The sequence below is a fragment of the Lissotriton helveticus genome, chromosome 3_1 (assembly GCF_964261635.1).
Source record: "Lissotriton helveticus chromosome 3_1, aLisHel1.1, whole genome shotgun sequence".
NCBI lineage: Eukaryota > Metazoa > Chordata > Amphibia > Caudata > Salamandridae > Lissotriton > Lissotriton helveticus.
This window is the reverse complement of record NC_136061.1, coordinates 1,538,774,895-1,538,802,327: the sequence shown is the minus strand read 5'-3', so window position 1 is coordinate 1,538,802,327 and position 27,433 is coordinate 1,538,774,895. Positions and strand designations below refer to the sequence as shown.

The 27,433-nt window shown below is 44.8% G+C and overlaps 2 protein-coding genes across 2 annotated transcripts in view; both read left to right on the top strand.

Annotated features, from left to right (window-relative positions):
* Positions 1 to 16,163, top strand: part of TTC36 (tetratricopeptide repeat domain 36) — a 39,456-nt gene extending 23,293 nt beyond the window's left edge. Inside the window, exons 2-3 of the mRNA XM_078682242.1 lie at positions 11,588 to 11,776; positions 13,676 to 16,163. Of these exons, the coding sequence (XP_078538368.1) occupies positions 11,588 to 11,776; positions 13,676 to 13,941 (455 nt within the window). The 3' untranslated portion in view covers positions 13,942 to 16,163. The remainder of the gene's footprint in view (positions 1 to 11,587; positions 11,777 to 13,675) is intronic.
* The window catches only part of TMEM25 (transmembrane protein 25), a 122,405-nt gene continuing 106,637 nt past the window's right edge, over positions 11,666 to 27,433 (top strand). The window contains exon 1 of the mRNA XM_078682241.1: positions 11,666 to 11,776. The gene's annotated coding sequence lies outside the window, so the exon portion shown is untranslated. The remainder of the gene's footprint in view (positions 11,777 to 27,433) is intronic.

Genomic DNA, 27,433 nt, shown 5'->3' with positions numbered 1-27,433 from the left:
TGTGACCCCCCTCCCAGAGTCTTTTTATGCCCCAGGGACCCAAAAACCGGGGCAAAATGTAATAAAAAAGGGTAGGGGGCATGCGGCCCTCCTACCCAAGCCTTATTAGGCAGAGGAACCTACCCCCCGGGGCCTTGCCTTATTTAAAAGGGGAGGGCAGCCACATGGCCCCTCTTCACAAGCCTTATTAGGCATGTGAGACCCCATTCCCTGGGGACACATGTTTTGTGCTGTGTAAAGGGAATAGGGGTCAAGCAGCCCCCCATCCCTGAGCCTTCTCAGGCCATGGGGATCCCAACTGCCAGGGCCATATTTATTTTAAAGAGGAGAGCAGCCTCATGGCTACCCTCCATGAGCCTCTAGTGGCCCCGGGGACACTATCCCCCAGGACCGGCTCACTTGTGGTGTCCTGGAAATCCCACTTCGGGACATCCTCCCCTTAAAAATACTTTGGGCCCCAGGGTATGTCCCGGGGGCTGATAATGGCTTGGAGAGGGGGTGGCACATGTCCCCCTCCCCTTAAATATACCCAGGGTATGGGAACACCAGGGCCCTAAATGGGCTGGGGAGAGGGGCCCTACTGACGCCCCCACCCCATATATATGTAAATAATGGTGCCTGTAATGTTCTTTCTTTTGGCTGCAGTCTCGCTGGATCATGGCAAATTTTGCAGATTTTATTTTTTTATTTTTGCCCCCCTCCCCATGGGGCCTAGGGAGTCAGGTCATTCCTACTCTTTCCCTTATATATATATATTTTTTTAAAGTTCAGGTCAGGGGACTTACAGCCAGATTCATCATTGGAAATTGAGCTCGCAAAGGGCCAGATTCTGAGAATCTGGCCCTTTGCGAGCGCAATTTTTGCATTTTGGATTCATCATCCCAAATGCAAAAATCGCTAATAGCAAAATCGCAAAATTGCGAGGAATTGCATTTAAGGAATCTCTATTTGAGATTCCTTAAATGAAATTCATTAACCATTTTCAAATTGCGAATTCGCAATTTTTGGCCACTATTTACCGCAAAGTCTGACTTCGTGGTAAATAGCGAAAACTTAGAAAAATGCACTTTAGTGCATTTTTCTAAGTTGTATGTTACACGTACACATGTCCTTTGGACATGTGTGTGCGCAACATCAGTCTACATTTTCATTTCAGGGGTGCTACAGGGTGTCCTTTGGACACCCCTGGCACCCTTGAAATCGCATCCTTATTTGCGATTAGCAAATTGCTAATCGCAAATAAGAAAGCTGTAGGAATCGCAATTTTTTTTGCGATTTCTACATGAATCCCGTTTTGCAAGTCCTTAATAGCGATTCCTTAATAATCGCTATTAACCTCTTGCATGCTCATGACAAGGTGAGCTCGTCATGAGGCACACTGGAGCTGTGCTCATGACAAGGTGAACTCGTCATGTATAATGGGATTCAATAAATATCAGCACAGGAGGGGAAAAGCCTTAGCAGCCAAGTGGTTAAGGACTCGCAAAACAGGACAATGATGAATCTGGCTGTTAGTCCCTGAGTCCTGTAATGTCTGTCAGCAACATTTTACTCAATGAGATGGCTCAAGGGAAAAAAATCCCAGGGCCAATCAGAATTCTCTATTTTTAAATTGTTACTCCCGCGAGACTCTTGAGGGAGTCCCCCGGGCCCAACGGTCCAGATATACAAATAGTTGTGTACCTTTGTTTCTCAAAACTACTGAAAGGATTTACACCACATCACAAAAAACAAGATCTAGCTTCGTGCCAAATTTAGTGTCATTCTGCTCAGCAGTTTTTGCTGTAGCCCTGCCTTGCTTAAAGAAGTTTATGGAAAATGCATGGGGAAATTTGCTTTTGGGACTTTCCTTTTTTCTCTGTCCCCCACTTTACAGATCACCCCCAAACTTTCCAGAAAGGAGCGAAAGTGAATTTGCTTTTTTTTTTTAAGTTGTGTGAAGATTTGTCAAATTTCACAAATGTTATTAGCAAACCAAAAAAAACTGGTCTATGGAAAAGCTATCCTAACTCAAAGAGCCGCCACTGGTTTATGCACATATATGTATGTACACATATTGATGCTTCTTCGAAAAGAATAAAGAAAAATGTAATTAATCAGCACTGGAGTGCTGTGGTTTCTTTAAACTACTTAAGAAACCAGTGAATCATATCATTTCGCAGCACGTGGCGGAGCGCTGCAATACGAGTACCGCCTGTGATCTGGTAGCTCTGTGGCAGCTTACTGAAACAAGGTTTTTATATATATTACCTACTGACAGTTGCCAGTAGGTAGTTATAGTTAGGCTCTTGTTTCTATTCAAAAAGCGTTTTTCTATTGCCAATATCTTTAGAGCCGTTTGCCGAATCTTCGCAAAATTTTCCAAACTAATAGGGCGGTCAGGTCAGCTGCTGCGTTGAAAGTTCGGGGTGATTTGTCAAGCAGGGGCCGAGAAAAAGGGGGGGGGTCCCAAAATGCGTTTTCTCTATGTCAATTTCCATAGGAAACTTTAGACATGACTACAGCCCTAACTGCTGAACGGAAGTACACCAAATTTGGCAAAAAGGTAGCCCCTGGTTCAGAAAGCACTCTTTTTGTTAAATTGTGTAAATCTGTTCAGTAGTTCCTGAGAGATTTAAACAATTCTCAGATATACAACTGAGGACGCGGATGATCCACGAACCCTCCCAATCTCGTGCCTGCAATTTCATTGGCTGCCAACACAACAAATTTGATGGCAGCCATCTTGTGACTCAGTCGAACCGAGTCACAAGAAACAAGGTAACAAAACGTGAAAAAACAAGAAAAGGGACCAGGGTAGAAACACCCTGCCCCCCCTAGGCTTGCTCCGGGGGTCCCACAGGGTCATCCACCAAGCAGTAGTGCGCCCGGAGGCGCGTTTGCAGAGTGGTGGAGAAAGTGGGCATGGCCTCTGAATACCTCTCAGCAATCCAGCTGTGTGGAGCTTACTAGAGGTAACAGTAGGGCTTGTTGGCCCCCAGGCACCCTTAATAGGCATGGGGACTTCATCATCCAACCAAGAGTGTGCCAGGAAGTGCTTTTGCAGAGTGGTGGAGAAAGGGGGCATGGCCTGTGACCACCTCTCAGCAATCCCACTGTGTGGGGCTTACTGGAGGTAACAGGAAGACTAGTTGGTCCCCAAGGACCCCCAGCAGATAGGGGACTTCATCCCCCAACCAAGAGCGCACCAGGAAGTGCGTTTGCAGATTGGTGGAGAAAGGGGTCGTGGCCTGCTATCAGACCTCTTAGCAATCCTGTTGTGCAGGACTTACTGAAGATAACAGGAGGGGTAGTTGGCCCACAAGGTTCTGTCGGGTATGGGGAGCAGGTTTTTATGTGGAGTTATTGAAAAAATTGAGTGACAGTGAACCCCTGTTCAGGCCTGGTACACCGTCGTAGGCTGGCACAGTTGTGGGAGGTCTCACAAATAACAGGGGCAGGCTTGTGTGAGTGCTCAGTCAGTGGTGCGGTTCTATGTTTTCAAATGTGAGGCGCTGTTTTACTGTCTCCGAGAGCTGGATGTACCAACCCTGGCTCTACAGCACAGAAACGCGATGACCATTTATCACAATCAGAGCGAAAACTGCATCATCACACACATTAGAACACAATGTTTCAACCTCTGAAGGATGACAGTTTGGAGTTTTCATTCTCCTATGCCAGTTTTGTGTGAAGAGACCTATTTCCTTTAGATAGATGTGAGATATTTTCCATAAAAAACTGACACATGGCTCAGGGAGTAGTGTAAACCAGGTGAGCATATTCCACATGAAAAATCCTTCTTAAGCCACATCTTCTCCTGAATTGGACAAAGTAGGGCTTATGTGCTTCAGCATGACATTAGAAAGACATGTCCTACTCTAGCCACTTTACTCATCATTGCGTCAGGAAAGGGAACAATACCCGACAGTCAGTTGAGAGAACTCTGCAGAACATCCGAAGTGTACATGTTTTTACATTCATCCTATCAGGCATCACAATTGGCCTGGTTTCTTTGGAATACTTGCAGCCACTTACAGCTTTTCCACAGTGCTTGGAATGTAGGGCCTTATTAATGCAGATGGAACTGAAGTGGGGGTTTGAGGCGAAATTGGATCCCCAGAGTGGTTATTTGGCATGTTATACACCAGTGTTGGCACAATGAAACTTCAAAGGGTGCCCTTCAACACAAAGACACCTGACTGTTACCCAGCAGTCCCACCGCAGCAAAGGCTGGGTCCTTGTGACATAGATGGAGGTTTGGGACGTATACTAATTCCTAGGCCTCAGGCTACATACATAGACCTGGTCATCCTGAGATCACATTAAAGTTGCTTTCTGCTCATTGAGAGATGAGGTGCTGTAGTCTCTCAGCAAACCCTCCACTTGCTTCTCTTTCATATGTTCCCAGGGCGATTCATCAAGCCGGAATTTGAAATAAGATTTTGCTTCCACATCAGATTCTTTCTTCAGATTCTGCACTTGACAGAGTAAACATTGGCATAGTAGTCTGGCTGGGTATCTTATCTTATCTTTATTATACAGTTAATAAAAACCGTAATGTCTGGCTGGGTATTTCAGAAGGATATGTCCGAATTCAGGCAAAGAAGCCCAAGGAGTTCAAGCCTAATGGATGGTATCTTAAAAAGATCCCCCCAAAAGTAATTTGTATTCCTTCATGCCTTCTACCACTCCTTCATAGTCACTCTCCAAGATGAAGTGCCTTAAACACACCGCAGGCGGTTGCCTGTGGTCTGCGGTGCAGAAATGTAACCCAAATGCACATGCTGGGGTTGACTGTTCTCTGGATAACTTCACCTTGGTCCTTAGCACTCCTTACAAGAACTTAATGTAAAGATATATGCTTCAGCGCTAAATTATTCATGTCCTTCCGGAGACATATCTATAGTCTTCAGATCTTTTCATTTTAATTTTCACGTGAGTCTGAATTTAATGCTGGGTGCCCACTAGCATCTTTTGATACAACAGCAGGTAATCTTTCTGGCGTTGTACTGAACTGCCTGAGAAGTAGATATGTGCCTTTAACTAAAAACAAAGAATCACAGGATGCTTTTTGTAATTTATTAGAAGCCTGCTTTTTAAAAATAAAAATCAGTGTGATCTATAAGAATACATTCATTAATTCTCTGCAAAATTTCCTTTACGTTATTAATAGATCTACAAAGCTAAACAGAAAACATCAATTTCTTCTACAGCAAAATGTTCAAAGAGCACTGTAAAATATTGTAGTCTGGGAGAGGAATATTGTATTGAATTCTAGCTGAAACATATCAACATTTTATGAGCCCTACATGTTTCCGAATGTATTCCATACATCCAAGCTTTTTGTATATATCCATTGCACTTTTATAATTTTCCCTCTCGGGGCAAATAAAATATTAAGAGCAATTGGCTTTTTATATAATGTGCATTGTACACTTAATAGTGTCTTGGAGCTTAACAATATTATAATTTCTATTTTTATTGGTGCTGTTTGTAGTATAGATAAAAGGATTAACAGGTGGGTTGGGTGGGACCTGTATAGACCTGTATTGACTGGAACCTGTGACCTGCAGGTTGCAAAAATATCTCCTCAGCAGGGACTCGAATATCAAAACCATCCTACTGAGGTTGCAATCTGCAAACTGTAGTTTACACAAACGTCTCTGACATGGGAGCTGAGCCACATTGGTATCTTATGCATAGTATAGACACATACTTGAGATTCCTTTGTTAAAAATAAAACACAATCCTTGTTCTGAAAAAAAAAAAAAAAAAAAACACAACATGTTGGCAAGTCCAAAATCCAACTAGAGTTAATTGCAAAACAGCAATCACCAAGGCAAAAATGGCAAAGACAATTGTTGCTTCAACTGATATATATTATACCTTTTCACAAATGAAACGCAAAATGGTCTTGAGGAAAATATGTAAACATGTAAACACATAAACATATAAACAATGTAAACATATAAAGGAAAATATATCATTCATGCACATAATACTGACCCCTTTATTCTCACAAAATCCTGCATCCTTTGCCGGGTTTGGAAACGAGGTTATGCTATTTGGAAAATGTGCAAGCTGTAAAACTGAACTTTATGGCACCCGGACCTACAGGTGACATGTAGCTTTAAAAGCATATTCAATGTCACATGAAGCTTGGAGCTAGTGCAGCACAACATTCATACATGATTACAAATGTGGTTTCTAACACAGCATTTAGGAAGGAATACGTACATGTGATTCAGAGTAATCTTAAATTTGTCTTCACACATTTCGATTAGGTTTTTCAAAATTAATAATCAGGGCGTTCTTAATGGATTATTTCTGGCCTAGGATACTTGTCTTTGTTAGGGTTAAAGTTCTGGACACTTGATGCTGTCTAACTAATTCACCGACATCTTTCCAGATAATCTTGCTGCACATCCCCAATTTTAAGATCTGGCTTAGAGACCACTTTAGCTCTTTCGCTCTCCTCGTGTAATAAAAAAAAGTATAAACGAAGATTAGATCATACAAAAATATACTTAGAGCGGTTTGAGTCATCCCTCTTCATCCATTGGTCTATTCAACTGTCATTCATATTTTGCTTCTACCCACCACAGAACAAAGCAGTGAGTCAGGCCACTGTGTAGTCTGGGGCTCACTTGCACTGTGAGTGTTGTCATTTTGACTGATCACATCTGAACATGATCAAACACACAAAAGTTGGACTTCTGTCTAGAGTGTCACAGTGGGTGACAAACATTGGGTTGCAACACTACGGAGAGCAAATGCTAGTGATTTAGACAATGTACAAGGATTCTTCACATCACCTTTGGTGTGTTTGATGTGAAGTGCTAAGTGGGCAAGGGTGTACCAAGATGTGAGACTCAAGTTGCACCTCACCAACGAGGAATAACAATCATTGTTAGGCCTCATCAGAAAGGTAACACCCTAAGTAGGCAAGGATCGGCCCAAACTTGGGTCCCTTGTTCGCTATTCGACAGGATCCAAGCTACATTCACAGATGAGGCACAGCCATGCTGAAACCCTAATGTGGTGCTCATCATCCCTTTGAAAGGAGGGCTTGCATGGCAATTTGAGATGGACTCTTCCCGTGAGGAGCAGGGTCAGTACTGATTTGCATAAGGCAGGCTTCTGACTAGAGTGGCACAGTGGATGAAAAACAATGCATTAGAATTCTACCTAGAATCAATCAATCAATCAATCAATCATTTGTAAAGCACACTACATACCCGTGAGGGTCTCATGGCGCTGGGGAGGGTAGAGTGCGCTACTGATCGAACAGCCAGGTCTTGAGTATTCTCCTGAAGGTCAGCAGGTCTTGGATCTGTCGTAGGCTCAGTGGGAGGGTTTTCCATGTCTTGGCAGCAAGGTAGGAGAAGAATCTCCCGCCGGTGGTTGTTCTTCTGATGCGCGGGACGATGGCGAGTGAGAGGTCAGCGGAGCGTAGCTGGCGGTTGGGGATGTAGAAGGAAAGCCGTCTGTTGAGGTAGGCTGGGCCAGTCTTGTGGAGTGCTTTGTGTGCGTGGATGAGGAGCATGAAGGATATCCTCTTGTTGATGGGGAGCCAGTGCAGGTTTCTCAAGTGGGGGTGATGTGGCCGTGTCGTGGTACGTCGAGGATCAGTTGTGCCGAGGCATTTTGGATGCATTGTAGTCGTTTGATGAGCATGGTCGGGGCTCCCGCGTAGCGGGCATTTCGGTAGTTGAGTCTGCTGCTGATGAGGGCCTGGGTGACTGTCTTTCTTGTATCTGTCGGGATCCATCTGTAGATCTTGCGGAGCATGCGGAGGGTGTTGAAGCAGGAGGAGGAGACGGCGTTGACTTGCTTTGTCATTGAGAGCGTTGAGTCGAGGATGATTCCCAGGTTGCATGCGTGGTCGGTGGGTGTCGGGGCTGCCCCCAGTGGTGTCGGCCACCAGGAGTCGTCCCAGGCTGAAGGGTTGGAGCCGAGGATGAGGACCTCCGTCTTGTCCGAGTTCAGCTTCAGATGGCTGATCTTCATCCAGTCGGTGACGGCCTTCATTCCTTCGTGGAGGTTGGGTTTGGCGGTGAAGGGAGGGCTTGGTGAGGGAGAGGATCAGTGGAGTGTCGTCGGCGTAGGAGATTACGTTGAGGTCGTGCTATTGGGCGACGTGTGCAAGCGGGGCCATGTAAATGTTGAACAGTGTCGGGCTGAGGGAGGATCCCTAGGGTACGCCGCAGAGGATCTTGGAGGCTTTGGAACGGAATGGGGGGAGGAGGACGCTCTGGGTTCTGCCGGAGAGGAAGGAGGTGGTCTATTCCAGAGCCTTGTCTCGGATCCCTGCGGCGTAGAGGCGTGCGCGTAGAGTGCGGTGGCAGACGGTGTTGAAGGCGGCAGAGAGGTCTAGGAGGATGAGTGCTGCGGTCTCACCATTGTCCAGCCGGGTCCTGATGTCGTCGGTGGCGGCGATGAGGGCAGTCTCGGTGCTGTGGTTGCTGGGGAACCCTGACTGGGAAGGGTCCAGGATTCTATTTTCTTCAAGGTATCAGGTTAGCTGTCTGTTGGCAATTTTCTCGATGACCTTGGCCGGAAAGGGGAGCAGAGAGATGGGCCGGAAGTTCTTGAGGTCTCTTGGGCCTGCCTTAGGTTTTTTGAGTAGGGCGTTGATCTCGGCATGTTTCCAGCTCTCTGGGAAGGTCGCGGTCTTGAGGAAGAGATTGATGACGTTGTGCAGGTGGAGTGTGATGGAGCTGCTTGCTTTGTTGAAGACGTGGTGCGGGAATGGGTCTGACGGAGAGCCGGAGTGGATTGTGCTCATGGTCTTGATGGTGTAATCGGCGCTCACGCTGGCCCAGGCTAGCAGGGGGTCATGGTTGATCTGTTGGGGCTGTCTGGGTGTTGAAGCTGTTGTGGATTTCTGCTATCTTGCAGTGGAAAAAGGTGATGAGGGAGTCGCACAGGGCTTCCGACGGCGGGATGTTGTTAGTGTTGGATCTGGGGAGAGTTCCTTCACGATGTTGAAGAGCTCCTTGCTATTGTGTGCGTTGTTGTCGAGGCAGTCTTTGAAGGAGGTCCTCTTGGCCGCCCTGATGAGGTGGTGGTGATTGCGGATGGCATCCTTGTGTGCTGCATGGCTGAGTGATTGCCAGGGGCTGAGGCTATCTGAAAGCTTTCTTCCCATCATCTTTTGTGTTTTTGATGTAACAACCTAAGTGGGCAGCGGTATGCCAGATGTGGGTCTCTTGTTCGTTGTGCACAGGATCCAAGCTGACAAATTCTAATAAGATTAAAATGGGTTTGGGGTTGCTTATGCTCCTGTGCTTCATTTAGTTTAGGCCCCCGGGTGGGCCAGGTCCTGTGGGCAATTAAAAATAATGATTGGGTGGGGCTCTTCTGACTGTTTGGGATAGCCTTTCCCCTGAGGAGAATGGTCAGTACTGATGTGCATAAGGTGGGCTTCTGTCTAGCATAGTACAGTTGGTGGAAAACGATGGGTTGAAATGCTACACAGCCCAACCACCACTGATTTAGCCTACCTGCATGCATTCTTTCTATCATCTTTTTTGTGGTTCACACCACCTGAAAAGGGGTGCGCTTCATTGCCAGGGCTGATGTGCCTCAGCTACTGTGGCATTCATTTATTTTTATATTTTTGCCAACATCTTTTTCATAAAGTAAAAAAATCGCCAAGGTCAGACTTGTTCGCTTTCTCAATGCTTGTTTTGTTTGGTCACTGTTCACCAGTCACATTTATTTTTATGTCCCCAGGTTTCATACGTATTTAAAATTGGAGGTTGTGGTTAAAGGGGATTCGTTTTATTACACGAGGTGGCAGGGGAACTCAGCCTGCAGGGCAAATGAGCGATCTCAACTGAAATAGCAGTAAACTGCTAGGGCAGTCAGTCTCATCTGAGATTCTGAGCCTGTGTTGAGAGTGGAAGTGCTACAGTCAGGAAGGGACTAGCTTGTGTTGTCACGAATGGAGCTATGAACCGAGTTTAGAATGGCAGACCCCGTGTATGTTGGGAAGGATGTGCTTGCAATGGATGAGGGTTCAGAGAATTGAGAAAGCAGCCTTGTAACATGAAGAAGACAGCACGGTTATGAATATATGACCTCCAACTGGAGCGAAAGGTGTTTGAGCCTGTTCGTTGATTAGAGTCTTACAGCCAGATTCATCATTCTCCCGTTTTGCGAGCCCCTAATAGCGATTCATAAGGAATCGCTATTAAGGACTTGCAAAACGGGATTCATGTAGGAATTGCAAAACATATTGTGATTCCTACATGTTCCTTATTTGCGATTAGCAAATTGCTAATCGCAAATAAGGAATAACTCCCCATGCCTACAGGCCCATAGGAATGAATGGGGAGTTATTCCTTATTTGTGATTAGCAATTAGCTAATCGCAAATAAGGATTCGATTTCAAGGGTGCAGGGTTGTCCAAAGGACACCCTGTAGCACCCCTGAAATGTAATCTACATTGGTGTTGCGCACACACATGTCCAAAGGACATGTGTGTGTGTAACATGCAACTTAGAAAAATGCATTTAAATGCATTTTTCTAAGTTTTTGCTATTTACCACGAGGTCTGACCTCTCGGTAAATAGCGGCCCAAAATTGCAATTTCGCAATTTCAAAATGGTTCATGAATTGCATTTAAGGAATCTCAAATAGAGATTCCTTAAATGCAATTCTTCGCAAATGTGCGAATTCTTTAATAGCGATTTTTGCATTTGGGATGATGAATCCCAAATGCAAAAATTGCACTCGCAAAAGGCAAGATTCTGAGAATCTTGCCCTTTGCAAGTGCAATTTAGCTTGATGAATCAGGCTGATAGATTCATGGCTGCCTGTTCTTTGGAAAATTAACCAGGTTTGCACCTGAAGTTCAGAACCCTGTTACCCATTATTTGGATGTGACTCTGAAGCCACTGGGTCCCAGTGAAAGCTACAGAGAATGAACAGTGAGAGAGATGGGCAGGGGTATAACTTCAGGGGGTATTTGGGGTGTAACACCCCTCTAATAAATATATTTTTTGATAAATATTCGGGTACAAGTGGCTTAAGACGGGTTTTGTGAGGTACCTGTCGGTTTTCACCCGAGATTTGTGTATAGTAAACAGATACAAACGCACACACCCTCCCTCTCTCTCTGTTTTGAAAGTCTTCAAAAATGTTGGTTACTTTTTTAGAAAATCTTGTGTTTTCTCCAAATTAGTAATCCCACCAATCTGCATTTCTGTCACTGCCCCCCTGTTGTATAATGTATTTTATCATTAAATGCCTGCGTGGTTTGGGGAAATCCGTTGCTCACCACCCCATCCCCCTCCCCCATCCCCCCAATCTCACTGACCAAGCTACACCCCTCGAGATGAGGGGAATGCCCCTTGCAGGAAGTGACGTTGGGAAGGTTGGATAGGTCGGATAGGTCGTGTGAGGTGCCTGGGTTATCAAGCATAGTGACTTCTGAGCTGCGTGACTTCGGGAAAGTGGCGAGGCCCGTTGGGGAAATGAATCTAGCTGGAAAGTTGTTGATTGTGTTTCCGTCACAAGTACACTCAGAACATATGAAGAAGTCACAATCGCTTTCCTTCTACTGAGTCCGTGTCTTTTCCCTCCATGTGCCCAACAGATGAGGCCTACAGCCCGGAGCTGCTGAAGTGCGTCCAAGCCCTGGAGCTGGCGGGGGTGCTGGCCGCAGAGTCAGGGCGCCTTGGAGAAGCCATTGAGAAGTTCGATGAGGCTATCCGCCTCCTGCCCGACAGACCCTCGGCGCACAACAACCGAGCCCAGGCGCTGCGACTGCAGGGGGACGTGGCTGGTGAGTGTGGGTGGAGCGGTGGGCAGTGCACTTCTGGGGGCACAGTAGAGATAGCACTACATCATTGGAGGTATAAGTCAATGTGTCTCCCTTGTTGGGGAGAAGAGAGGCGAGACCAGGTGTGCACGTAGCAGTTGGTGCAATCAGTTTTAAATTATTGTTTTTATAATGGTATTTTATTGAACGAGAACAACCATTAACCATTTAGAGAATAAACTCAGGAGACTAACTTCAGAGTAATAAATGTAGGACTCCTATTGGAGTTTTTCAAGAACCTCAAGGTATTTTGGGGGGAATTTCTGAGGTTAATCTGTACCATTACTTTGTCCTATTTTTTTGTATTCCATGTTTTTGTTTCTTCAAGTTAATTATGCTAAGATTGTTGCACCCTGATAGAGTTTACTAACAAAAAGACATGCCACCATGCTGTTCATGTCTAGGTTGCGGACTAATGCAGAGCACTATGCCGGTAAGAAGGGTGGTGGGCAAATGTTAGCATGCCTTCTTATGGGGAACACATGTTCCAAAAATGTTTGTCTACAGCTGAACTAAACACTGTGTGAATTGGGGTGGGGGCAGAATTAACACACCCATTCTTGGATGAGCCCTCCTAGAGTTTTATCCCATCGTGATCCACTTGGCAGACTCGGTCCACACTCTGGATAGCTGTGGCATGGCAGGATAGGCAGAGATTTGAGGTGACACCCAACTGTGGAGGTTTTTTTTTTTACATGGGAAGTTTCTTACCCACCAATCAAAAACGTAACCCCTGGAACACTGCCATCTATCTTTCTCTTAGTGTGCAAAGACTGTTCTGACACTGGCAAAAGCATGCGCAGGATCTCAACCCTGTACAGACCCGAAGCCACAGAAACATTTCACAAGCAGTATCCTTATACTGCAGACATGGTCTCCATTGCCATACACAAGCCTACTGGCTCGTGACATGCTCCGTTCCAGCGTTATATGTCTTTCTGAGGCAATAACCTACCTGGACCTATTACGACCGCCATGACTTCACCATACCATTACTTTGACCCTTATCCCTAATGTAGAAATAAGTATTAATAATACCCATCTCTTAGAGCTACAATTACTAAACTTGATCTTTATCATAAGGCTACACCTTACCCAAACCTAAACAAAATTATACTAAATTTGTTTTTCTATAATTAAATGGTAAAGCTGATATGCCGATTGTCTGGTCGAAATGATGGTGTGTCTCAGTAACGGCAGTCGAAACAAAATCTAAATGTAGATGTAGTGCTTATATAGCGCACAAATCACCCCGAAGGGGTCTCAAGGTGCTGTACACATACTGCTGTGGAACCCTTCCTGGCCTTTCCCTGTGAAGTGCCCACTCCTGGGCACCCCCAAGGTGAAGCCAGGCATCCTAGCACTGTTGGGGCAGTTGTGGAGATTAAGCAAGCTATTGCCCAGAGTTGCCCGAGTGGGACCCATGATTAGAATAGGCACCGAGGCGAGAATTATCAGGTCCGAGTAAATTGAGCCCAAGACTCGCCGAGGTGGGAATTGAACCCTGGTCCCAGGCCAGACCTCTGCATCAGGGTCTGCCGCTCTAACCATTGAGCCATTGGCTACAATGGTGTAGCCAAACTGATATCAGTGAAGTAATGGGCTGAAAGCAGGGGTAGGCTACTGTCACAAATGAAGCACTTTTACAGTAGACAAGACCAACTCAGCCTGCCCCACAGCCATCTCTCTATCTTGCAACAGACTGGGAGCATAATTTGTGCTAAAAAATATAATCTCCATACATAAAATAGTGGTTTGGACGTTGCTCAGGGTTGGAAGTGTGACGGTTGCTGGAATTGCCCCTTTTTGTATTGACAGCTATGTTGTCTCCTTCTAACTTGTTCCTGTTGTCGCTTCCCCCAGGAGCGCTGGAGGAGTTAGAAAAAGCAGTAGCCCTGAGCTGTGGGAAAGGGCGCTCAGCGTGCCAGGCTCTGGTCCAGCGAGGCCTGGTCTACCGCCTGCAGGGCCTCGATGAATCTGCTCGTGAAGACTTTCAGCGTGCTGCAGGCCTGGGCAGCCAGTTCGCCCGCCATCAGTTGGCCCTCATGAACCCCTACGCTGCCCTCTGCAACCGAATGCTGACCCAAATGGTGGAGAAGCTGAGGAACCCCAACGTGCAGCAGAACTGATGAATCTAAGTGGCAAAGGAGGATGGAAAACCTAGTCAAAACCAAGGGCTTGTGTCAGAGAGGCACTTCCTATCCCCCAGGCCAAATGCAGTAGGAAATGGGTTTGATGTTATGAAGGCACCATACATTATTCACACCCTTACTTCAGACGACACATAGCAAGGGGTGACGCCATGGTATTATGTAGCCAACATACAGTTTTCTACCTACTCAACAAAATCATGTTAGTGAATGAACCTGAAGCGCTATAGCCCATATAAACCGCCCCTTCTCGACAAAACCTCATACTGGAAGAAATGAGTGGACTTTGCCTCTGATCAAATAGTATGGAAAGAGACAGTGGCTAAAACATAGTACTAGAGTGTTTTAAAGACTTGAGGACCCCGTCGGTACCAGATTTAATTGGCTGGAGAAGGCACAGACACAGATAATTCAACCCAGCTTTGTTTCAGTGTAGTTGAGAGTGCTTGGGGGGTTGATGGGCCTTCTCCATGCACCAGCAAAGGTCAAAACCTGAAGAAACACGTTTAAAAGATGGAGGTGAGGCACCTTGCAAGTCATATAATGTGATTTGGTATAAAGACGGGCATACTAATGATGCCGGTGTCGTGCCAGTTTAGTTGCAAAGGCTAGGCGTGCAAAAGCCTTTGTGATCAAGGATGTTTCCCCTACCCCATATGGCAAAACAATGAGAGAGAACAGACTCCTTAATTCATTTCTTTTCCCCTGACTAAATCTGATGTGCTGTCTACCAATCCAAGTACTCTCAGAAATTAAAGAGAAGTAAAAAAAAACAATACATTTTAAATAAAATAAATTAAATCCCTCTCAACATTATAGCACTGATTGATTGTAGGTAGCTATATCATGGCAATACTCTCCTCCTCGGGAGGCGAGCGGTCACTGGCTCTGCCGTCTAGCTCCTCCATTGCTCAACAAACACCCCCCTTCGAAGCGAAAGATAATAATGGGACCAGCTGAATGTAACATCCAGGTCAGAATTCCCTTGCCTGACCCCAAGATGGCTGCCACAGTAGTCCCTCCACTTTGTGCTACTACTCTGGGACAAAAACTGGACTTCGACCTGACCTTGATCCTATCCCCCATCATGCTTACCCTTCAGAACTTAGACCTTGTTGAACCTCTCTCCGACAAAGGAGACCTAACTTTCTGGCTGATGCCCGGTGGAGCTACCTGATAGCGAAAGAGGAGATGGGTTGTGGACTTCCCCCTCGGCCGTCACCTACCCAGTCAGACTTTGGGCAGACTTTCCTTCATCTCTCTGTTATATCTCACTCCTTCCCCTTCACCCTAGACCCCTACCCCTCTACTCTCCATTCATCTCGTCTTCTATGATCTTTAAATGTTTTTCCATGGAGACCTAGCTATTTGGCTGATGCACGGTGGAGCTACCTGATAGCTTGTGAGGAGATGGGCTGTGGACTTCTCCTCGGCCGTCACCTACCCAGCCGGTCATTGGGCAGACTTTCCTTCATCTCTCCACTGTATCTCCCTCCCCGTTACCCTTTTACATTACCCCCTTACCCTTCTACATGCTATGAACCAACTGATGTAACTTGTAACTGATGTATCTTCTGTAACAATGTGTTACTTGTAACCTAGGTAACGTTCCTCGTGTAAAGCGCTCTGATACCTACGGGTTTAGCCAGTGCTATATAAAACTCAAGTAAAGTTAAGGAAAGTAGGTGTACTAGAGTACTTGAAGAAGATGCAGCTAACGCACCCCCAGTCGTATGAGCCATAAAACTCAAACCGACTTGCTATTAATCCAAGAGGCGTGGATCTCTTAAAAATTGTAAAGGCTCAGGGTGGAGTAAGGAGAAACCATCCTGTATATATATATGGAGGGGAAGAGTTGAGACAAAACTTCTTCCCTACCCAACCCTCTGTCCCAAGACCGAGAAAAGCACATAACCAACAAGTTTAAAACAGTGTCACCTCCAGACACGGCAAGGGGTCTTGGAAGGGAAGAGAACCTACCAACAGGTCCAGAGCCCAGTCCGTTTTAAAAAGAAGACCCTCAAAGAAGATTCGGAGGCAACGGAGAGGGCAGCCCCCAGACTCCAGCACTCTGAGACCAAGAGTGTGGGCGTCGGTACTTCCCAGGCTGGGAGGTTGGATTACTTCCATTTCCATCAATGACTTTCTTCAGTCCATTTAGTTATTTTTCTTACAAATAAAGGCAACGTGTACTGTGCTAATATGTTGTTGCTTATGCTCAAAATGTTTAATTTTAAATAGATTTGGCAAATGTTAAATGCTGCTTGTACTTCAGACATGACTTTATTGCTGAGTGTGAGAGATGAGGAAGTGCCCTGTGGAAATGTAATGATACTTGTTCTTCCATATTAGAATGCCAGTCTTCGAGGGGTATCTCACATCCCTGCTTGTTGTGGCTGCTGCCTTCCTAATGCAAAACATGTGTGAGCGTTTTCTGCTTGGCTGCAAGGCACAGTGCCGCTCTTCATTTTGCAGTTGTCGGCTGGAACACACAGGACCTAATTAATCAACAGTGGAGGGGATTAGGAGTAATTTTCCAAGAGCCTTATCATCACCCGTACTGTAATTCATCTATCAACAAGATCAGGTTCCCTTCTTTGTTCAGGACTGTCAGGAATTGTTCCCAACAGGCTCCCATACCCGGGTTAGAGAACTCGGAAAACATTATTGAGTTTTTAAAGGATCCCTCCCCCGTGGGTTCTTTGTGGCATGCTTCATTGTTGAGATCCTCACCTAGAGTGGTGATACATCTGAGTGGGTTCAACCTATGGTAGGGAGCTCTTACATATTGTAGAAATCATGTGAGTTACAATTATCCTACAGGAATAGACTGCAGTCTGCAAGATTTTATTTTCTTGAGGGTTACTTTGATAAGGTTACAAACATATAGACCAGAGACATTAGGGTCATAAAATAACTCCAAGTGTCCATTTAACTACAAAGGGGTGCCTACGTTTTTAATCGTTTCAGGGTACCCAAAGAATAAATTAAATATTGCAGGTTGTGCCTTGATAATTTTATGGTTTAAATGTCTTTATTGATTTTATAAAAGAGAAACATACATTTCCATGTGCAGTGCAACTGTCAACCCTCCAGATCAATAAAGTGCAAGCGAGCAACGTCGACTAGAGCCATGGGTTCAGTATACAAGATGAAATGTGCCTTGATAATTTTAAACCACTTTGATCCCTACAATATGTAAGAGCTCTCTGACATAGGTTGAGCCATTCAGTTGTATCATCACTCTGAGTGCGGATCCCAATGATGAAGCATACCACGACTAAATCAAGTGTGAGGGATCTTTTAAAAACCCAATAAGGTTTTCTCCGTTCTCTGAGCCGGGTATGGGATACTGTTGGGAACAATTCTTGTCCTAAACTAGGAGGTAAACCGTATCTTGTTGGTAGATGACACACTGGAGCTGATGGGTAACATGACAGCACCAGTACAGGCTTCCTACTAGAATTGTGTACTAGATGGGAAGCCTTTCCTCTGTTGGAGCCAAAGTTCTCACAAAGGCACCCCCTTAAAAAACACATTTACAAACTGTAAGAGACTCAGAATCTCAATCTTCCTTGGTAAGAAAATACCCATTGTTTTTATCTTGGACCCCTTGATATGGGTCTCCGCTGTATTGAGAACCATGTCTTGTACTTAACCTGAGACTGTCTCTGAGTCCTTGTATCAGAAATCTGTAGTTAACCATGAACCACTGCAAACTGTGTCCCTTCCTTCAGAACTGAAACTGAATTAGGGCTTTCTGATTCGGCATGGTCAAAGCATTTTTTTTTTTTTATTATTATTTTTTTTAAACCTTTATTGTACAGAAGGCGCGCACAGATACGGGCCTACAACCCACCGGGCCGGCCACCACAATAAAGAAACATACGAGGCAATACAGGAGAGACAACAGGATTTCTAAATAGCTCATATGAAAGGCAAAGGCAACAAGTCTTTGAGTTGCCATCACGGACAGGATAAAAGTAGGTTAATTTTATAATAGAAAAAAGGGTGTCACAGGATAATGTCAATCTGTAAAGTCCAGAGGGCCGTGGTGGGCCGTGAGCAAGCCGAAGTCTCGAATACAGGAAAAGACCAACAGAACAATACATTTTGGCAAAGGCAGAACGTGAGTCCCACATCAAGAACAATCACAATCGCTGCTCAGCACCCACCCACCACTATCAGGGCACATAATAATAAAACAGCGAAAAATACGTTTACAAAACTAAAAGCCCTCCGTTACAACAACCCAAGGGAGGAAAAGAAAATGGGGTGGGGAAAAGGAAAAAAGGGGAGGAAGAGGACATCAAAAAAAGGGGAGGGGGAAAGTGAGGGCGCAGCGTCAGTGCACGCCCCCCACGGCTAACAAAGCACCCAATACTAATTCGGCACATGGAACTAGTGGCAACAGGAGAAATGAATGCGTAGTAAACCGTGACAGCAGACATACCAAAAGGGCCATGCCAGCACAAACACCCCGGGGGGCTACGTGCCGACACCGCGCCACGAAAGTAGAGGATACATAAGAGCCATAGAACCAAAAAGAGGAACAGGGAAAGATACAATAAACAGACCCCCCCACCACCCCGCACAGCCCACCCTGCACCCCTGCAGAAGGCTATGGCCTACCCCCCAGCAGCGTGCCTGTCGCCCTAATTAGAACCCGAAATATAGAGAAATATAAGAAAGAAAGAATCACTTAGATTAAAAAGTGGGGGAAGGGGAAAAAGGGAAAAAACAGCGGGAGAGGAGCCACATAATCAAAACCCCTTCAGCTCCCACCCCCCCGCCCGAAAATACTCAGAGCCCACGGGAAGATAATAAACACACGGATAAGCTCCAGGAACGTAAAGACGTATCAAACATAATCATACAATTATGAACGGATCACCCAACCATACCACAAAATAACAGTCCACAGAGGCAAGATCAGCTCAACCCTGTCCTCGTTTTTCGCAAACTGTAATCGTCCAGCGCACCAGGAACCAGATCACATAAAACAGGAGGTGAATAACAGGGAGTCGAATCAAAAATACACTCAAGTTGTAGCGATCGTGACCCGGATGATCCAGAAAGTACAGTAACCACTTCAGGCAAAGTTCCGATGAGAATACGGAGAAAGCCGGTCCAGCGGCACCGTCACAGGATCTTCGTACGGCCATGTGAGGCAAAAGAGGAAAAGGAGACCCATCGAGGTTGGTCCAGACGGGATCCAGCCGGGGAACCTCCGGAGCAGAAGGAGGCACAGGACGAAGAAGGGCAGCGGACCCCCACACATCCACACCATCAGCAGCCTCCAGGTCCACGACCCCAAGGAAAGTTCCAGCAGCACACAACAGAGATGAAGCCGCACAAACCGAGGGGGGTCCGGCAGGCCCAACAAAGGGACCCCCCTCCAGGATAGCGGTCGGTGCAGTCATGGGTGCCCCCCAGGAGCGCAGGGCGGCGAGGATGTCTCGGAGCGTAGGCTCACCTTTACAGTATTCAGCAAACATGCCGCGCGGCGGACTCGCATCGCCGGTCCCCGCAAGGCCGAGAATCATGGGGCCGGCCGCCATCTTAGAAGCCCGGCGGGGCCGCTGCAAACACCGACCCCCGCCCGGATATCAGCGGGGCAAAACAGGACACCGGCAACCACCAGCGGAAGTGCCACCAGGGCAGGAAGGGGAGCCACCAGAAGAAGGCGATGCGCCGGCACCCCACACGCCGCCGGCACCGTTCTCCGAGTCCGGGCGGAGGAACTCAAAATGGCCGGGCCGGAGAACAAAGGGGAGACGAGCCAGATGTACGGTTAACCCCGTCCATGGAAGTCAGCTCCCCAACACCAGGCCGCAGGACCGCCGGACCAGGCCCGGGAGGCCGCAATAGGTCTATTAGCACATCGGCCCCTCCGACCGACTCCACACCACCACCAAGGGCCGGCCACCGCGCCCCGTCCAGCCCGGGCGCCGCCAAGGAGTGCCAGGCCCGGCCGCTCCGGAGGCCCCGAAGCAGACAGGGGCGTAACTCAGGATCCGTGACACCCAGGAATCACCGGAGCAAACGGTAAGTGCCTGTGAGTTATCGTCGTTCCACTGCACATCGTGGAATACTTCCCGGGGCAGGATAAAGTACAGGATATTTGTTGCAGACAGGAGAGTGATCGGAGCCGAGCTAAAACGCGGCCATCTCGGACGCGAGCTTGGCTCCTCAGGCCGGTCAAAGCATTTTTGACTGGAACTTTCTGGTTTGTGAGACTTCACATTGGGGCTGTTTTGCTTTGTGGATCCCCAATCGAATGCTCCAAGTTAGTCTCCGTTAAGATATTTGTCATACACATTTATTTTTCTGCATCGAACATGCCCTACCATGTGTCTCACCAAAGCGGGAATGTAAGCTGAAGGAACTCGGGTCACAGTCACAGTTATCTTTTGGAAATATTTCTGTTTTTGGGACTGACAAAACTCTAGGAAACTAGACTTGACTTTCAGCTTGTCGTTCTTAATTAAAGTGGTAGGTGCATTAAACATGTCAGGCAAGCTCAACGTTTTTAAAACATACCTCGGCTAGGGGATATCTAAGCCCTTCTCTAATTTGAGACAATCTGAAGTAATGTCCCTGTTTAAACTAGCCTACGAGTTGACCCAAACGCTGACCCAGAGCAAAAGAGGGGTCAGTCTAGCTTTATCTGATATATACTCAAAACTTCACACCTAATGAATAATAATATGAGAACTGGTGGGGGGGGGGGGCTGATATTAAGAAGGCACCAGCATATATGCTATTCCTCTACCTGCAGGGTGATAACGTTATGGTAATCCCATGCCCTGGCACCATACAAGGTGTTAAGTTTTCCAAATAAATTTGAATCAGATCCATTAAAGTTGAAATCCAGTTTAATGAAAAAGAGCACAGTACTTCTGCTGCTGAGTTACAGAAAAAGAATGCCCATCATAGTTCCATGTGATGTAATCACAACTGCAAAGCAGGTGCCATAGATCAAAAGTATACAGTACAATTAAAAGGGCAACATGCATTTAAAAGGAAAACATAAAGCAAATATGCAAGAATGTAACACATCTTTCCCCTTAAAAACACTAAGAATAAAACATTCTACATTTAGAAACACGTCTTACATTCCAGACTTGACCATCTTGTGTAACTACACTATTACGATTGACCTTGACAATCTTTATGGGTCTGCTGAACCTTGTCTCATTTTTTAGAAGAATGCCAGGTTTTCGTATTCTGACAAATTCACCAACCTTAAATTCAGGTATCTTGACTTTCATATGTAAGTCATAGAGATTCTTACTTTTTATTTGTTTCTCTTCAATCTTATGGGCCATGACTTCTTTATCCAGTTCTGGAGATTGAAACTTGACTGTTTTTTTAAACCACCATGGGCACAATTTAAGTAATCGAAAGGGTGAGACCTCTGTAGTTGAATGAGGGGTTATGCGATACAACCACAATTTCTCTCTCAACTTGTCTTCCTTAAGCACCCTATTAAATCTCTCCACCTGACCATTACCTTGAAGCTCATAAAGAGATGTGGTAATATGTTTGATATTGTGAAACTTTAAGAACTCCTTCCTTTCAAGAGATTTCGGTTGTACTCCATTATCTGAAATAATAATTTCAGGTGTGTCTTCTCTAGCAAAAACTTCCTTTAAAAACAAAATAACACTCCCCGTGTCAACACGTGGAACCAACTTAACTTCAGGCCATTTTGTGTGATAATCTACCATTACTATGGCAAATCTACAGTCTTGCAGCAAAAAATTGAAGGTGCCCGCAATGTCTAAACCAATCTTCTGCCAGGGAAAACTAGGCCACTTGACAGGAATGAGAGGAGCAGGATTACATCTGAGAGACTTTTCACTACTTACACATTCAGGACACTCCCTTACTAATCTGTCTACAAACCTATCCAACCCAGGCCAACAAAAGGTTGACCTGATGAGTCTTTTCATAGAAGACATTCCCAAATGAGTTTCATGACACAAAGATAAAATTGTCTCTCGTAAAGAATCTGGAGGAATACACTTTCCTTGTTTGTAGACAAAATTTCCTTCAACAACAATTTCCTCAGAAATCTTCCAATAAGGAAATAGCTCATCAGGAATTTCTCTCTTGTGCGGCCAACCCACAGAGCAAAATTTAATAATTTGTTGTAACAAATTGTCACCTTTCATACTCTTCTCCCACAGTTCTTCAGAGATAGAGCTACATTTTTCTGGTAAAACTTCAGAAACACTGGCAAAAATGTCTTTACCACAAGGAACATCATCAACATCACAGGGAAGCCGTGATAAGCAATCAGCCGTGACATTGGATTTTCCTGGAACATATTCAATAGTAAAAGTATATTCCTGCAACCTTGATATCAACCTTGCAATTCTAGCCGTAGCGTTCAATCCTCCTCCTGGAGATAAAATATGAATCAAAGGTTTATGATCAGTTCTTAACACAAACCGCACACCCCAAATATAGTTCCTGAAATGTTCCACGCCCCGTACACATGCCGACAGTTCTCTTTCTACCACTGCATAACGTCTTTCTGTGGCATTCAAAGTACGAGAAGCGAAGGCCACATTCCACACATCCTTACCAGCACTCTGGGACAAAACACAGCCAAGACTGTATAAACTAGCATCAACAGTGAGAATACACGTCTTGCCAATACAAAAAGGTTTCAAAGATGGAGCAGCAATCATTTCCGCCTTTATGTTTTCAAAAGCTTTTTGTTGTTTTTCCCCCAACACAAATTCAACATTTTTCCTTGTTAATTCCCTCAAAGGTTCAATTTTTTCAGCGAAGTCTTTTATGAACTTACTATAATACTCACATAAACCTGAGAATGAAAGAAGTTTTTCTGTGAGGAACCGCATGGCTCAGTTTTATTGGTGATTTTCTGTTACTTACTGTGAGGAGCCGCAGGGGCTCAGTTTTATTCTATTTTTAGAGAAGTCGTGCATTTTCTGTGAAGAGCCGTTTTATTGTCATTAACCACTTTTACTGTCCTCTATTTTTAGAGGCGTTCATGTATTTACTGTGAGGAGTTGGGCTTATTTTTATTGTCTTTTTATTGTCATGAACCACTTTTACTGTGCTCTATTTTTAGAGGCGTTCATGTATTTACTGTGAGGAGTTGTGCTCCTTTTTATTGCTGTTTTATTGTCATGAACCACTTTTAGTGTGCTCTATTTTTAGAGTCGTTCATGTATTTACTGTGATGAGTTGAGCTCATTTTTATTGTGCATTATTTTAGAGGAATCGAAAATATTCAAATTTGAGGAGTTGATATTTTATTTTCTATCTACGGTACTGAGCCATACTGTAGCTTTGATCATTTGTATTGAGATGTTCAGTTTTCATTTTGTGGATTTGTCATCTTATGGACTTTACCACATTTACTTAAGCTTATATTCTTTTGTTAGCTTACGGTGCTTGTACAACCTTTGTACCTGCGCCCCTTTGGTGTTACCTCTTCTTTCCACCAAGTTGAAGAGGGTGTTTATTTCTTGTGCATTTATGTTCTTTCTTTCTTCTGCCTTTCTGCTTCAGCCATCTTCTATTTTATCTTCTTAATCTTTTCAGTTGAAGAGGGGAGGTGTGTTACATCCTGCTCTTCCTCCCTCTTTGTCCCTCCTTAGTGTTAGTGTCTGCTTGTCTATTTCATGTCTCTGTGATGTCATCCATGATTCTACCTGTTGCTGTTCAAGGGATTTATCAGTTACCTGGAGGCTGAGCAGGAGGTTATCTGCTCCCGGTGGGGTTTCTTACCAGACTACATTTCTACTTTAGTATTGTACCTGATCATCTAATCCCAAGAATAAATATACTACTTGAACATTACAACGAGGACCCATCATCATTATTTTACTGAATGCAACGCTCTCATCTTAGCTGAACTTTGTCAGCACAACTTTGGTGGATTTTGCAACATTTAAGAAAAGAACAATCCCATCCTCGTCGTCAATGTTAAGTTTTCCAAATACATTTGAATCAGATCCATTAAAGTTGAAATCCAGTTTAATGAAAGAGCACAGTACTTCTGCTGCTGAGTTACAGAAAAAGAATGTCCATCACAGTTCCATGTGATGTAATTACAACTGCAAAGCAGGTGCCATAGATCAAAAGTACACAGTACAATTAAAAGGGCAACATGCATTTAGAAGGGAAACATAAAGCAAATATGCAAGAATGTAACACAAGGGTGTGGTGAAACACACAGTCAGGTGGGGAGAAATAGTCCCCCTTCCTGCGGTCTGCAGTAAATAGGATAATGTCCCTGCTGCCCTACTGAGCTTCAAGCGAGAGCTGCTAATCTGTGGCTGCCGTGAACCGGTGGAGTCAAAAACGACCCCTAGGTAGCAAAAGTTTGTCATGCTACCAGGAGATTGACCACTAAATGATAGTTTGGAAATATTTTCTTTTCCTGGGCCGTACGCCATAGTATGTGACTTTCCAAAGTTGGTGTGCAAATCCAAATTACTCCTAAAAGTCACAAAAAAAACCACTAACACTTAAAGAGCCATTGGGGTCCATGTCATGACCACCACGTTCTCTCCATATAATAACACTGTTACAGACAGGTTTGCTATCCTTCGTTCATCCCCAGCAGCGGTTTCTCCATGAGGGAGGGAAAGCGTCACCTTCCCGCCTGCTGCAGCCACGCTAAATGTGACAAATAAAATGGCACTTTATTTCATTGTCATTTTATTTGTCATCTGGCGCGTCGCAGCCACTATCCTGCTCACAGCCAGGAGAAATGGGGGCATGTCCTCTACTGCTGCAGATTGGCAGCATAGAGGATTGGAGGAACTAGCTGGACGCTCCAAAGTACGCATGCCAGTTTCTCAATCTGCTGGATTCAGGGACCGGATCGCCAATTTACTGTCAGGATGTTTAAAGCACAACTGTGGGATAACATGAATATCTTATTAAGGCTAGGCTCTGCATTAGGAGTCACGCTACTGGTTGTTAGTTTTGAAGTCCAGGCTCGGGGTCATTTCCAATGACCTGTAAATTTGATGGCAAGGTTCAAGTTCAGAACATAAGAGGAATGATATTTCTATGGCTTTTCCATTCAGCAGGCTAGTTTCTCATGTTCTTTGGCAAGTGAAGTAGTATTGGTTAGATAGGTGATAACCACGACTACTTTTTCTTTTTAACTTCCATACCCAACACAAGAGACAGAATAAAATTGCATATCTGTGTTGGAGTGTGTGTTTTTATGTGTTGTTTGAAACTTTATTGGTCACCTTTTTTGTCTGTTTTCACTGCATCTTTTCACAAACTCTACTTGTTGAGTTTCTGGACACTATTCTTTTCTTCTTGAGCTTGATGGTGCCAATGATGAGAACAGGGCTATCCTGGCGAGTACCAGCCAGGTTTCCGTTGGTGGTGCGCCCGTGAGGTGCCATCTTGCTCTCCCACACTTTTTTTCGTTTTAGCACATTATATTTGGACACGAAAGTGTGTGTGGTATGAGTGGTCTCACAACTGTTTCTTAGCAATTGGGAATCAGGCGAATGTCTAAAGGAGGCACAATCCTAGGACATACCGACTACCCCATTAATTAGTAAAAGGGGAGTAAGGTTTGCAAAGATAATGCAACAAATGGTATATTCCAAAAAAAGGTATACTTTATAAGTGCCTATATAGTCTAGGTCTGTTGTTGTACTAGTTAGTTTCTCATGTTGCCTTTGCCCAAAGTAAAGTATACAGCACAGGCACACTTGCAGTGCACTGAAATCCCAGTCATGATCAAAATCAGACTGGATGTCTACTGCCAGTCAATAAAGTCAAGGAGTTGTCCCTCACCTAAACATATAAGCAGACACTTCACAGAGTGACCTCCCTTTACTACGAACATGAAAAACAGAATAGGCGGCCGAGCCATAGGTGCTCAATGCCAAGAGAAGCAGGAATGAACAGTGCTTAATTGGAGCCAGTGTTTGCAGGTGGGGACCACCTGCACTCATTTTTTGGGTCTGGCACTTATTTTTCCTTATAAGACTTTGACCTAGAGCACAGGAATGAAGAACCCACAAGGCAGAAAGAAGGAAGATGAGAAATACAGAAAAAGTGGCAAAGGGAATGCATGAACGTGCAGGAATGAGATAAAGGGACAGGGAGTGTCTGGTAGTGGATTAAAGACGCATGGGGTGGACTCAAGAAGACGCTACAAAGTCTTTGTATTCTGCACACCAGCATTCTATAGCACCAGCCGCTAGCTTATCAGACAATTTTTGGGCCTGGCACTTATTCTTTTACAAATTAAGCACTGAAGAGAAATTAAAATCAGGTGGCACAGGATGTCAACGAGCAGTGCTGGGAAAAATAAACCGCTCCAATTTCAGCGATCTTGAGTAGTGAGCAAGAGTCATCCTCCCTGGGTTGCTTTGGGCTTCTCCCCACAAGAAAATGTAGCAAAAAATGTCGCAAAACAGCACATTTTTGCTGCATAAGTTTTCACATATGTTGGGTAAGAAGCTGTAGGGTTTTCCAATTAGTTATACATAGGAACTATTAATGTTTTGACAATTCTGTCTGCCCTACTACAGATGAACACTACTCTTGTAGCACAAAACATTTGCCTATAAAACACATCTCAGGGCGCCTAGCCCGTCCAAAAGTAAACCTGCACTAAGGCACTCACTATGGACACACATTAGACAGGATAGGCACGGCTGCCATCGCCATCACTGATGAAGGTAGATTCGGCACATCCAACTTGATCCATTGAACTTCTACAGAAAAACCCAATAGACCATACAATTACTAGACGCTGCATGTATACATGTTATGATGTAAAGTGGAATACTGACATACGCTGCCGGACCCCAGGGTTGCCGGACCTGAAGCTGTGTTCACTTACCTTATGTTTTACTAGATTTTCTATTTGCTGCTGGCCCGGCTGGGTTGTAAGCAATGATGCTGTGTACAATGTTGTTGGACAATAAAGGTCTTTTTAAAAATAAAAAAATAAAAAACATAAAAATAAAACACATCTCAGATAAAGTGGGACCCTCAGAAAGTAATTTAGTGTCATTCAGGAAAGATACTACTAATCAATTGTTTTTATTAATTTGTGTTTACTAAGCAATTGTTTCACCCTACATAACTAATTGTAGATTATATTGCTTACACCCAGGTTCTGAGGGACACAGGGTTTACCCCATTATCTTTAGTGGCCTCGGGAGAAAGTAGCAATGGAAAATCCTCTGGAATGAGAAGTAACACAGATTTTAAATAGTGTGCTCCAATTCACAAATAGACCTTTTTAGAATATTCAGTGGACCATCTAGCCAGAAAAGTAATCTTCACTAAAATTCCTAGATGGAATTTAATGAAAAGATTTCTAGTTGGGCCTAGTGTCATCTGATGGAGATACAGCTTCCTAGCCAGAGTAGATTTATGGCAGCAATAACCATAACCTAAAGATGGACCTTCGAATAGCAATAAGATCCACTGTCAA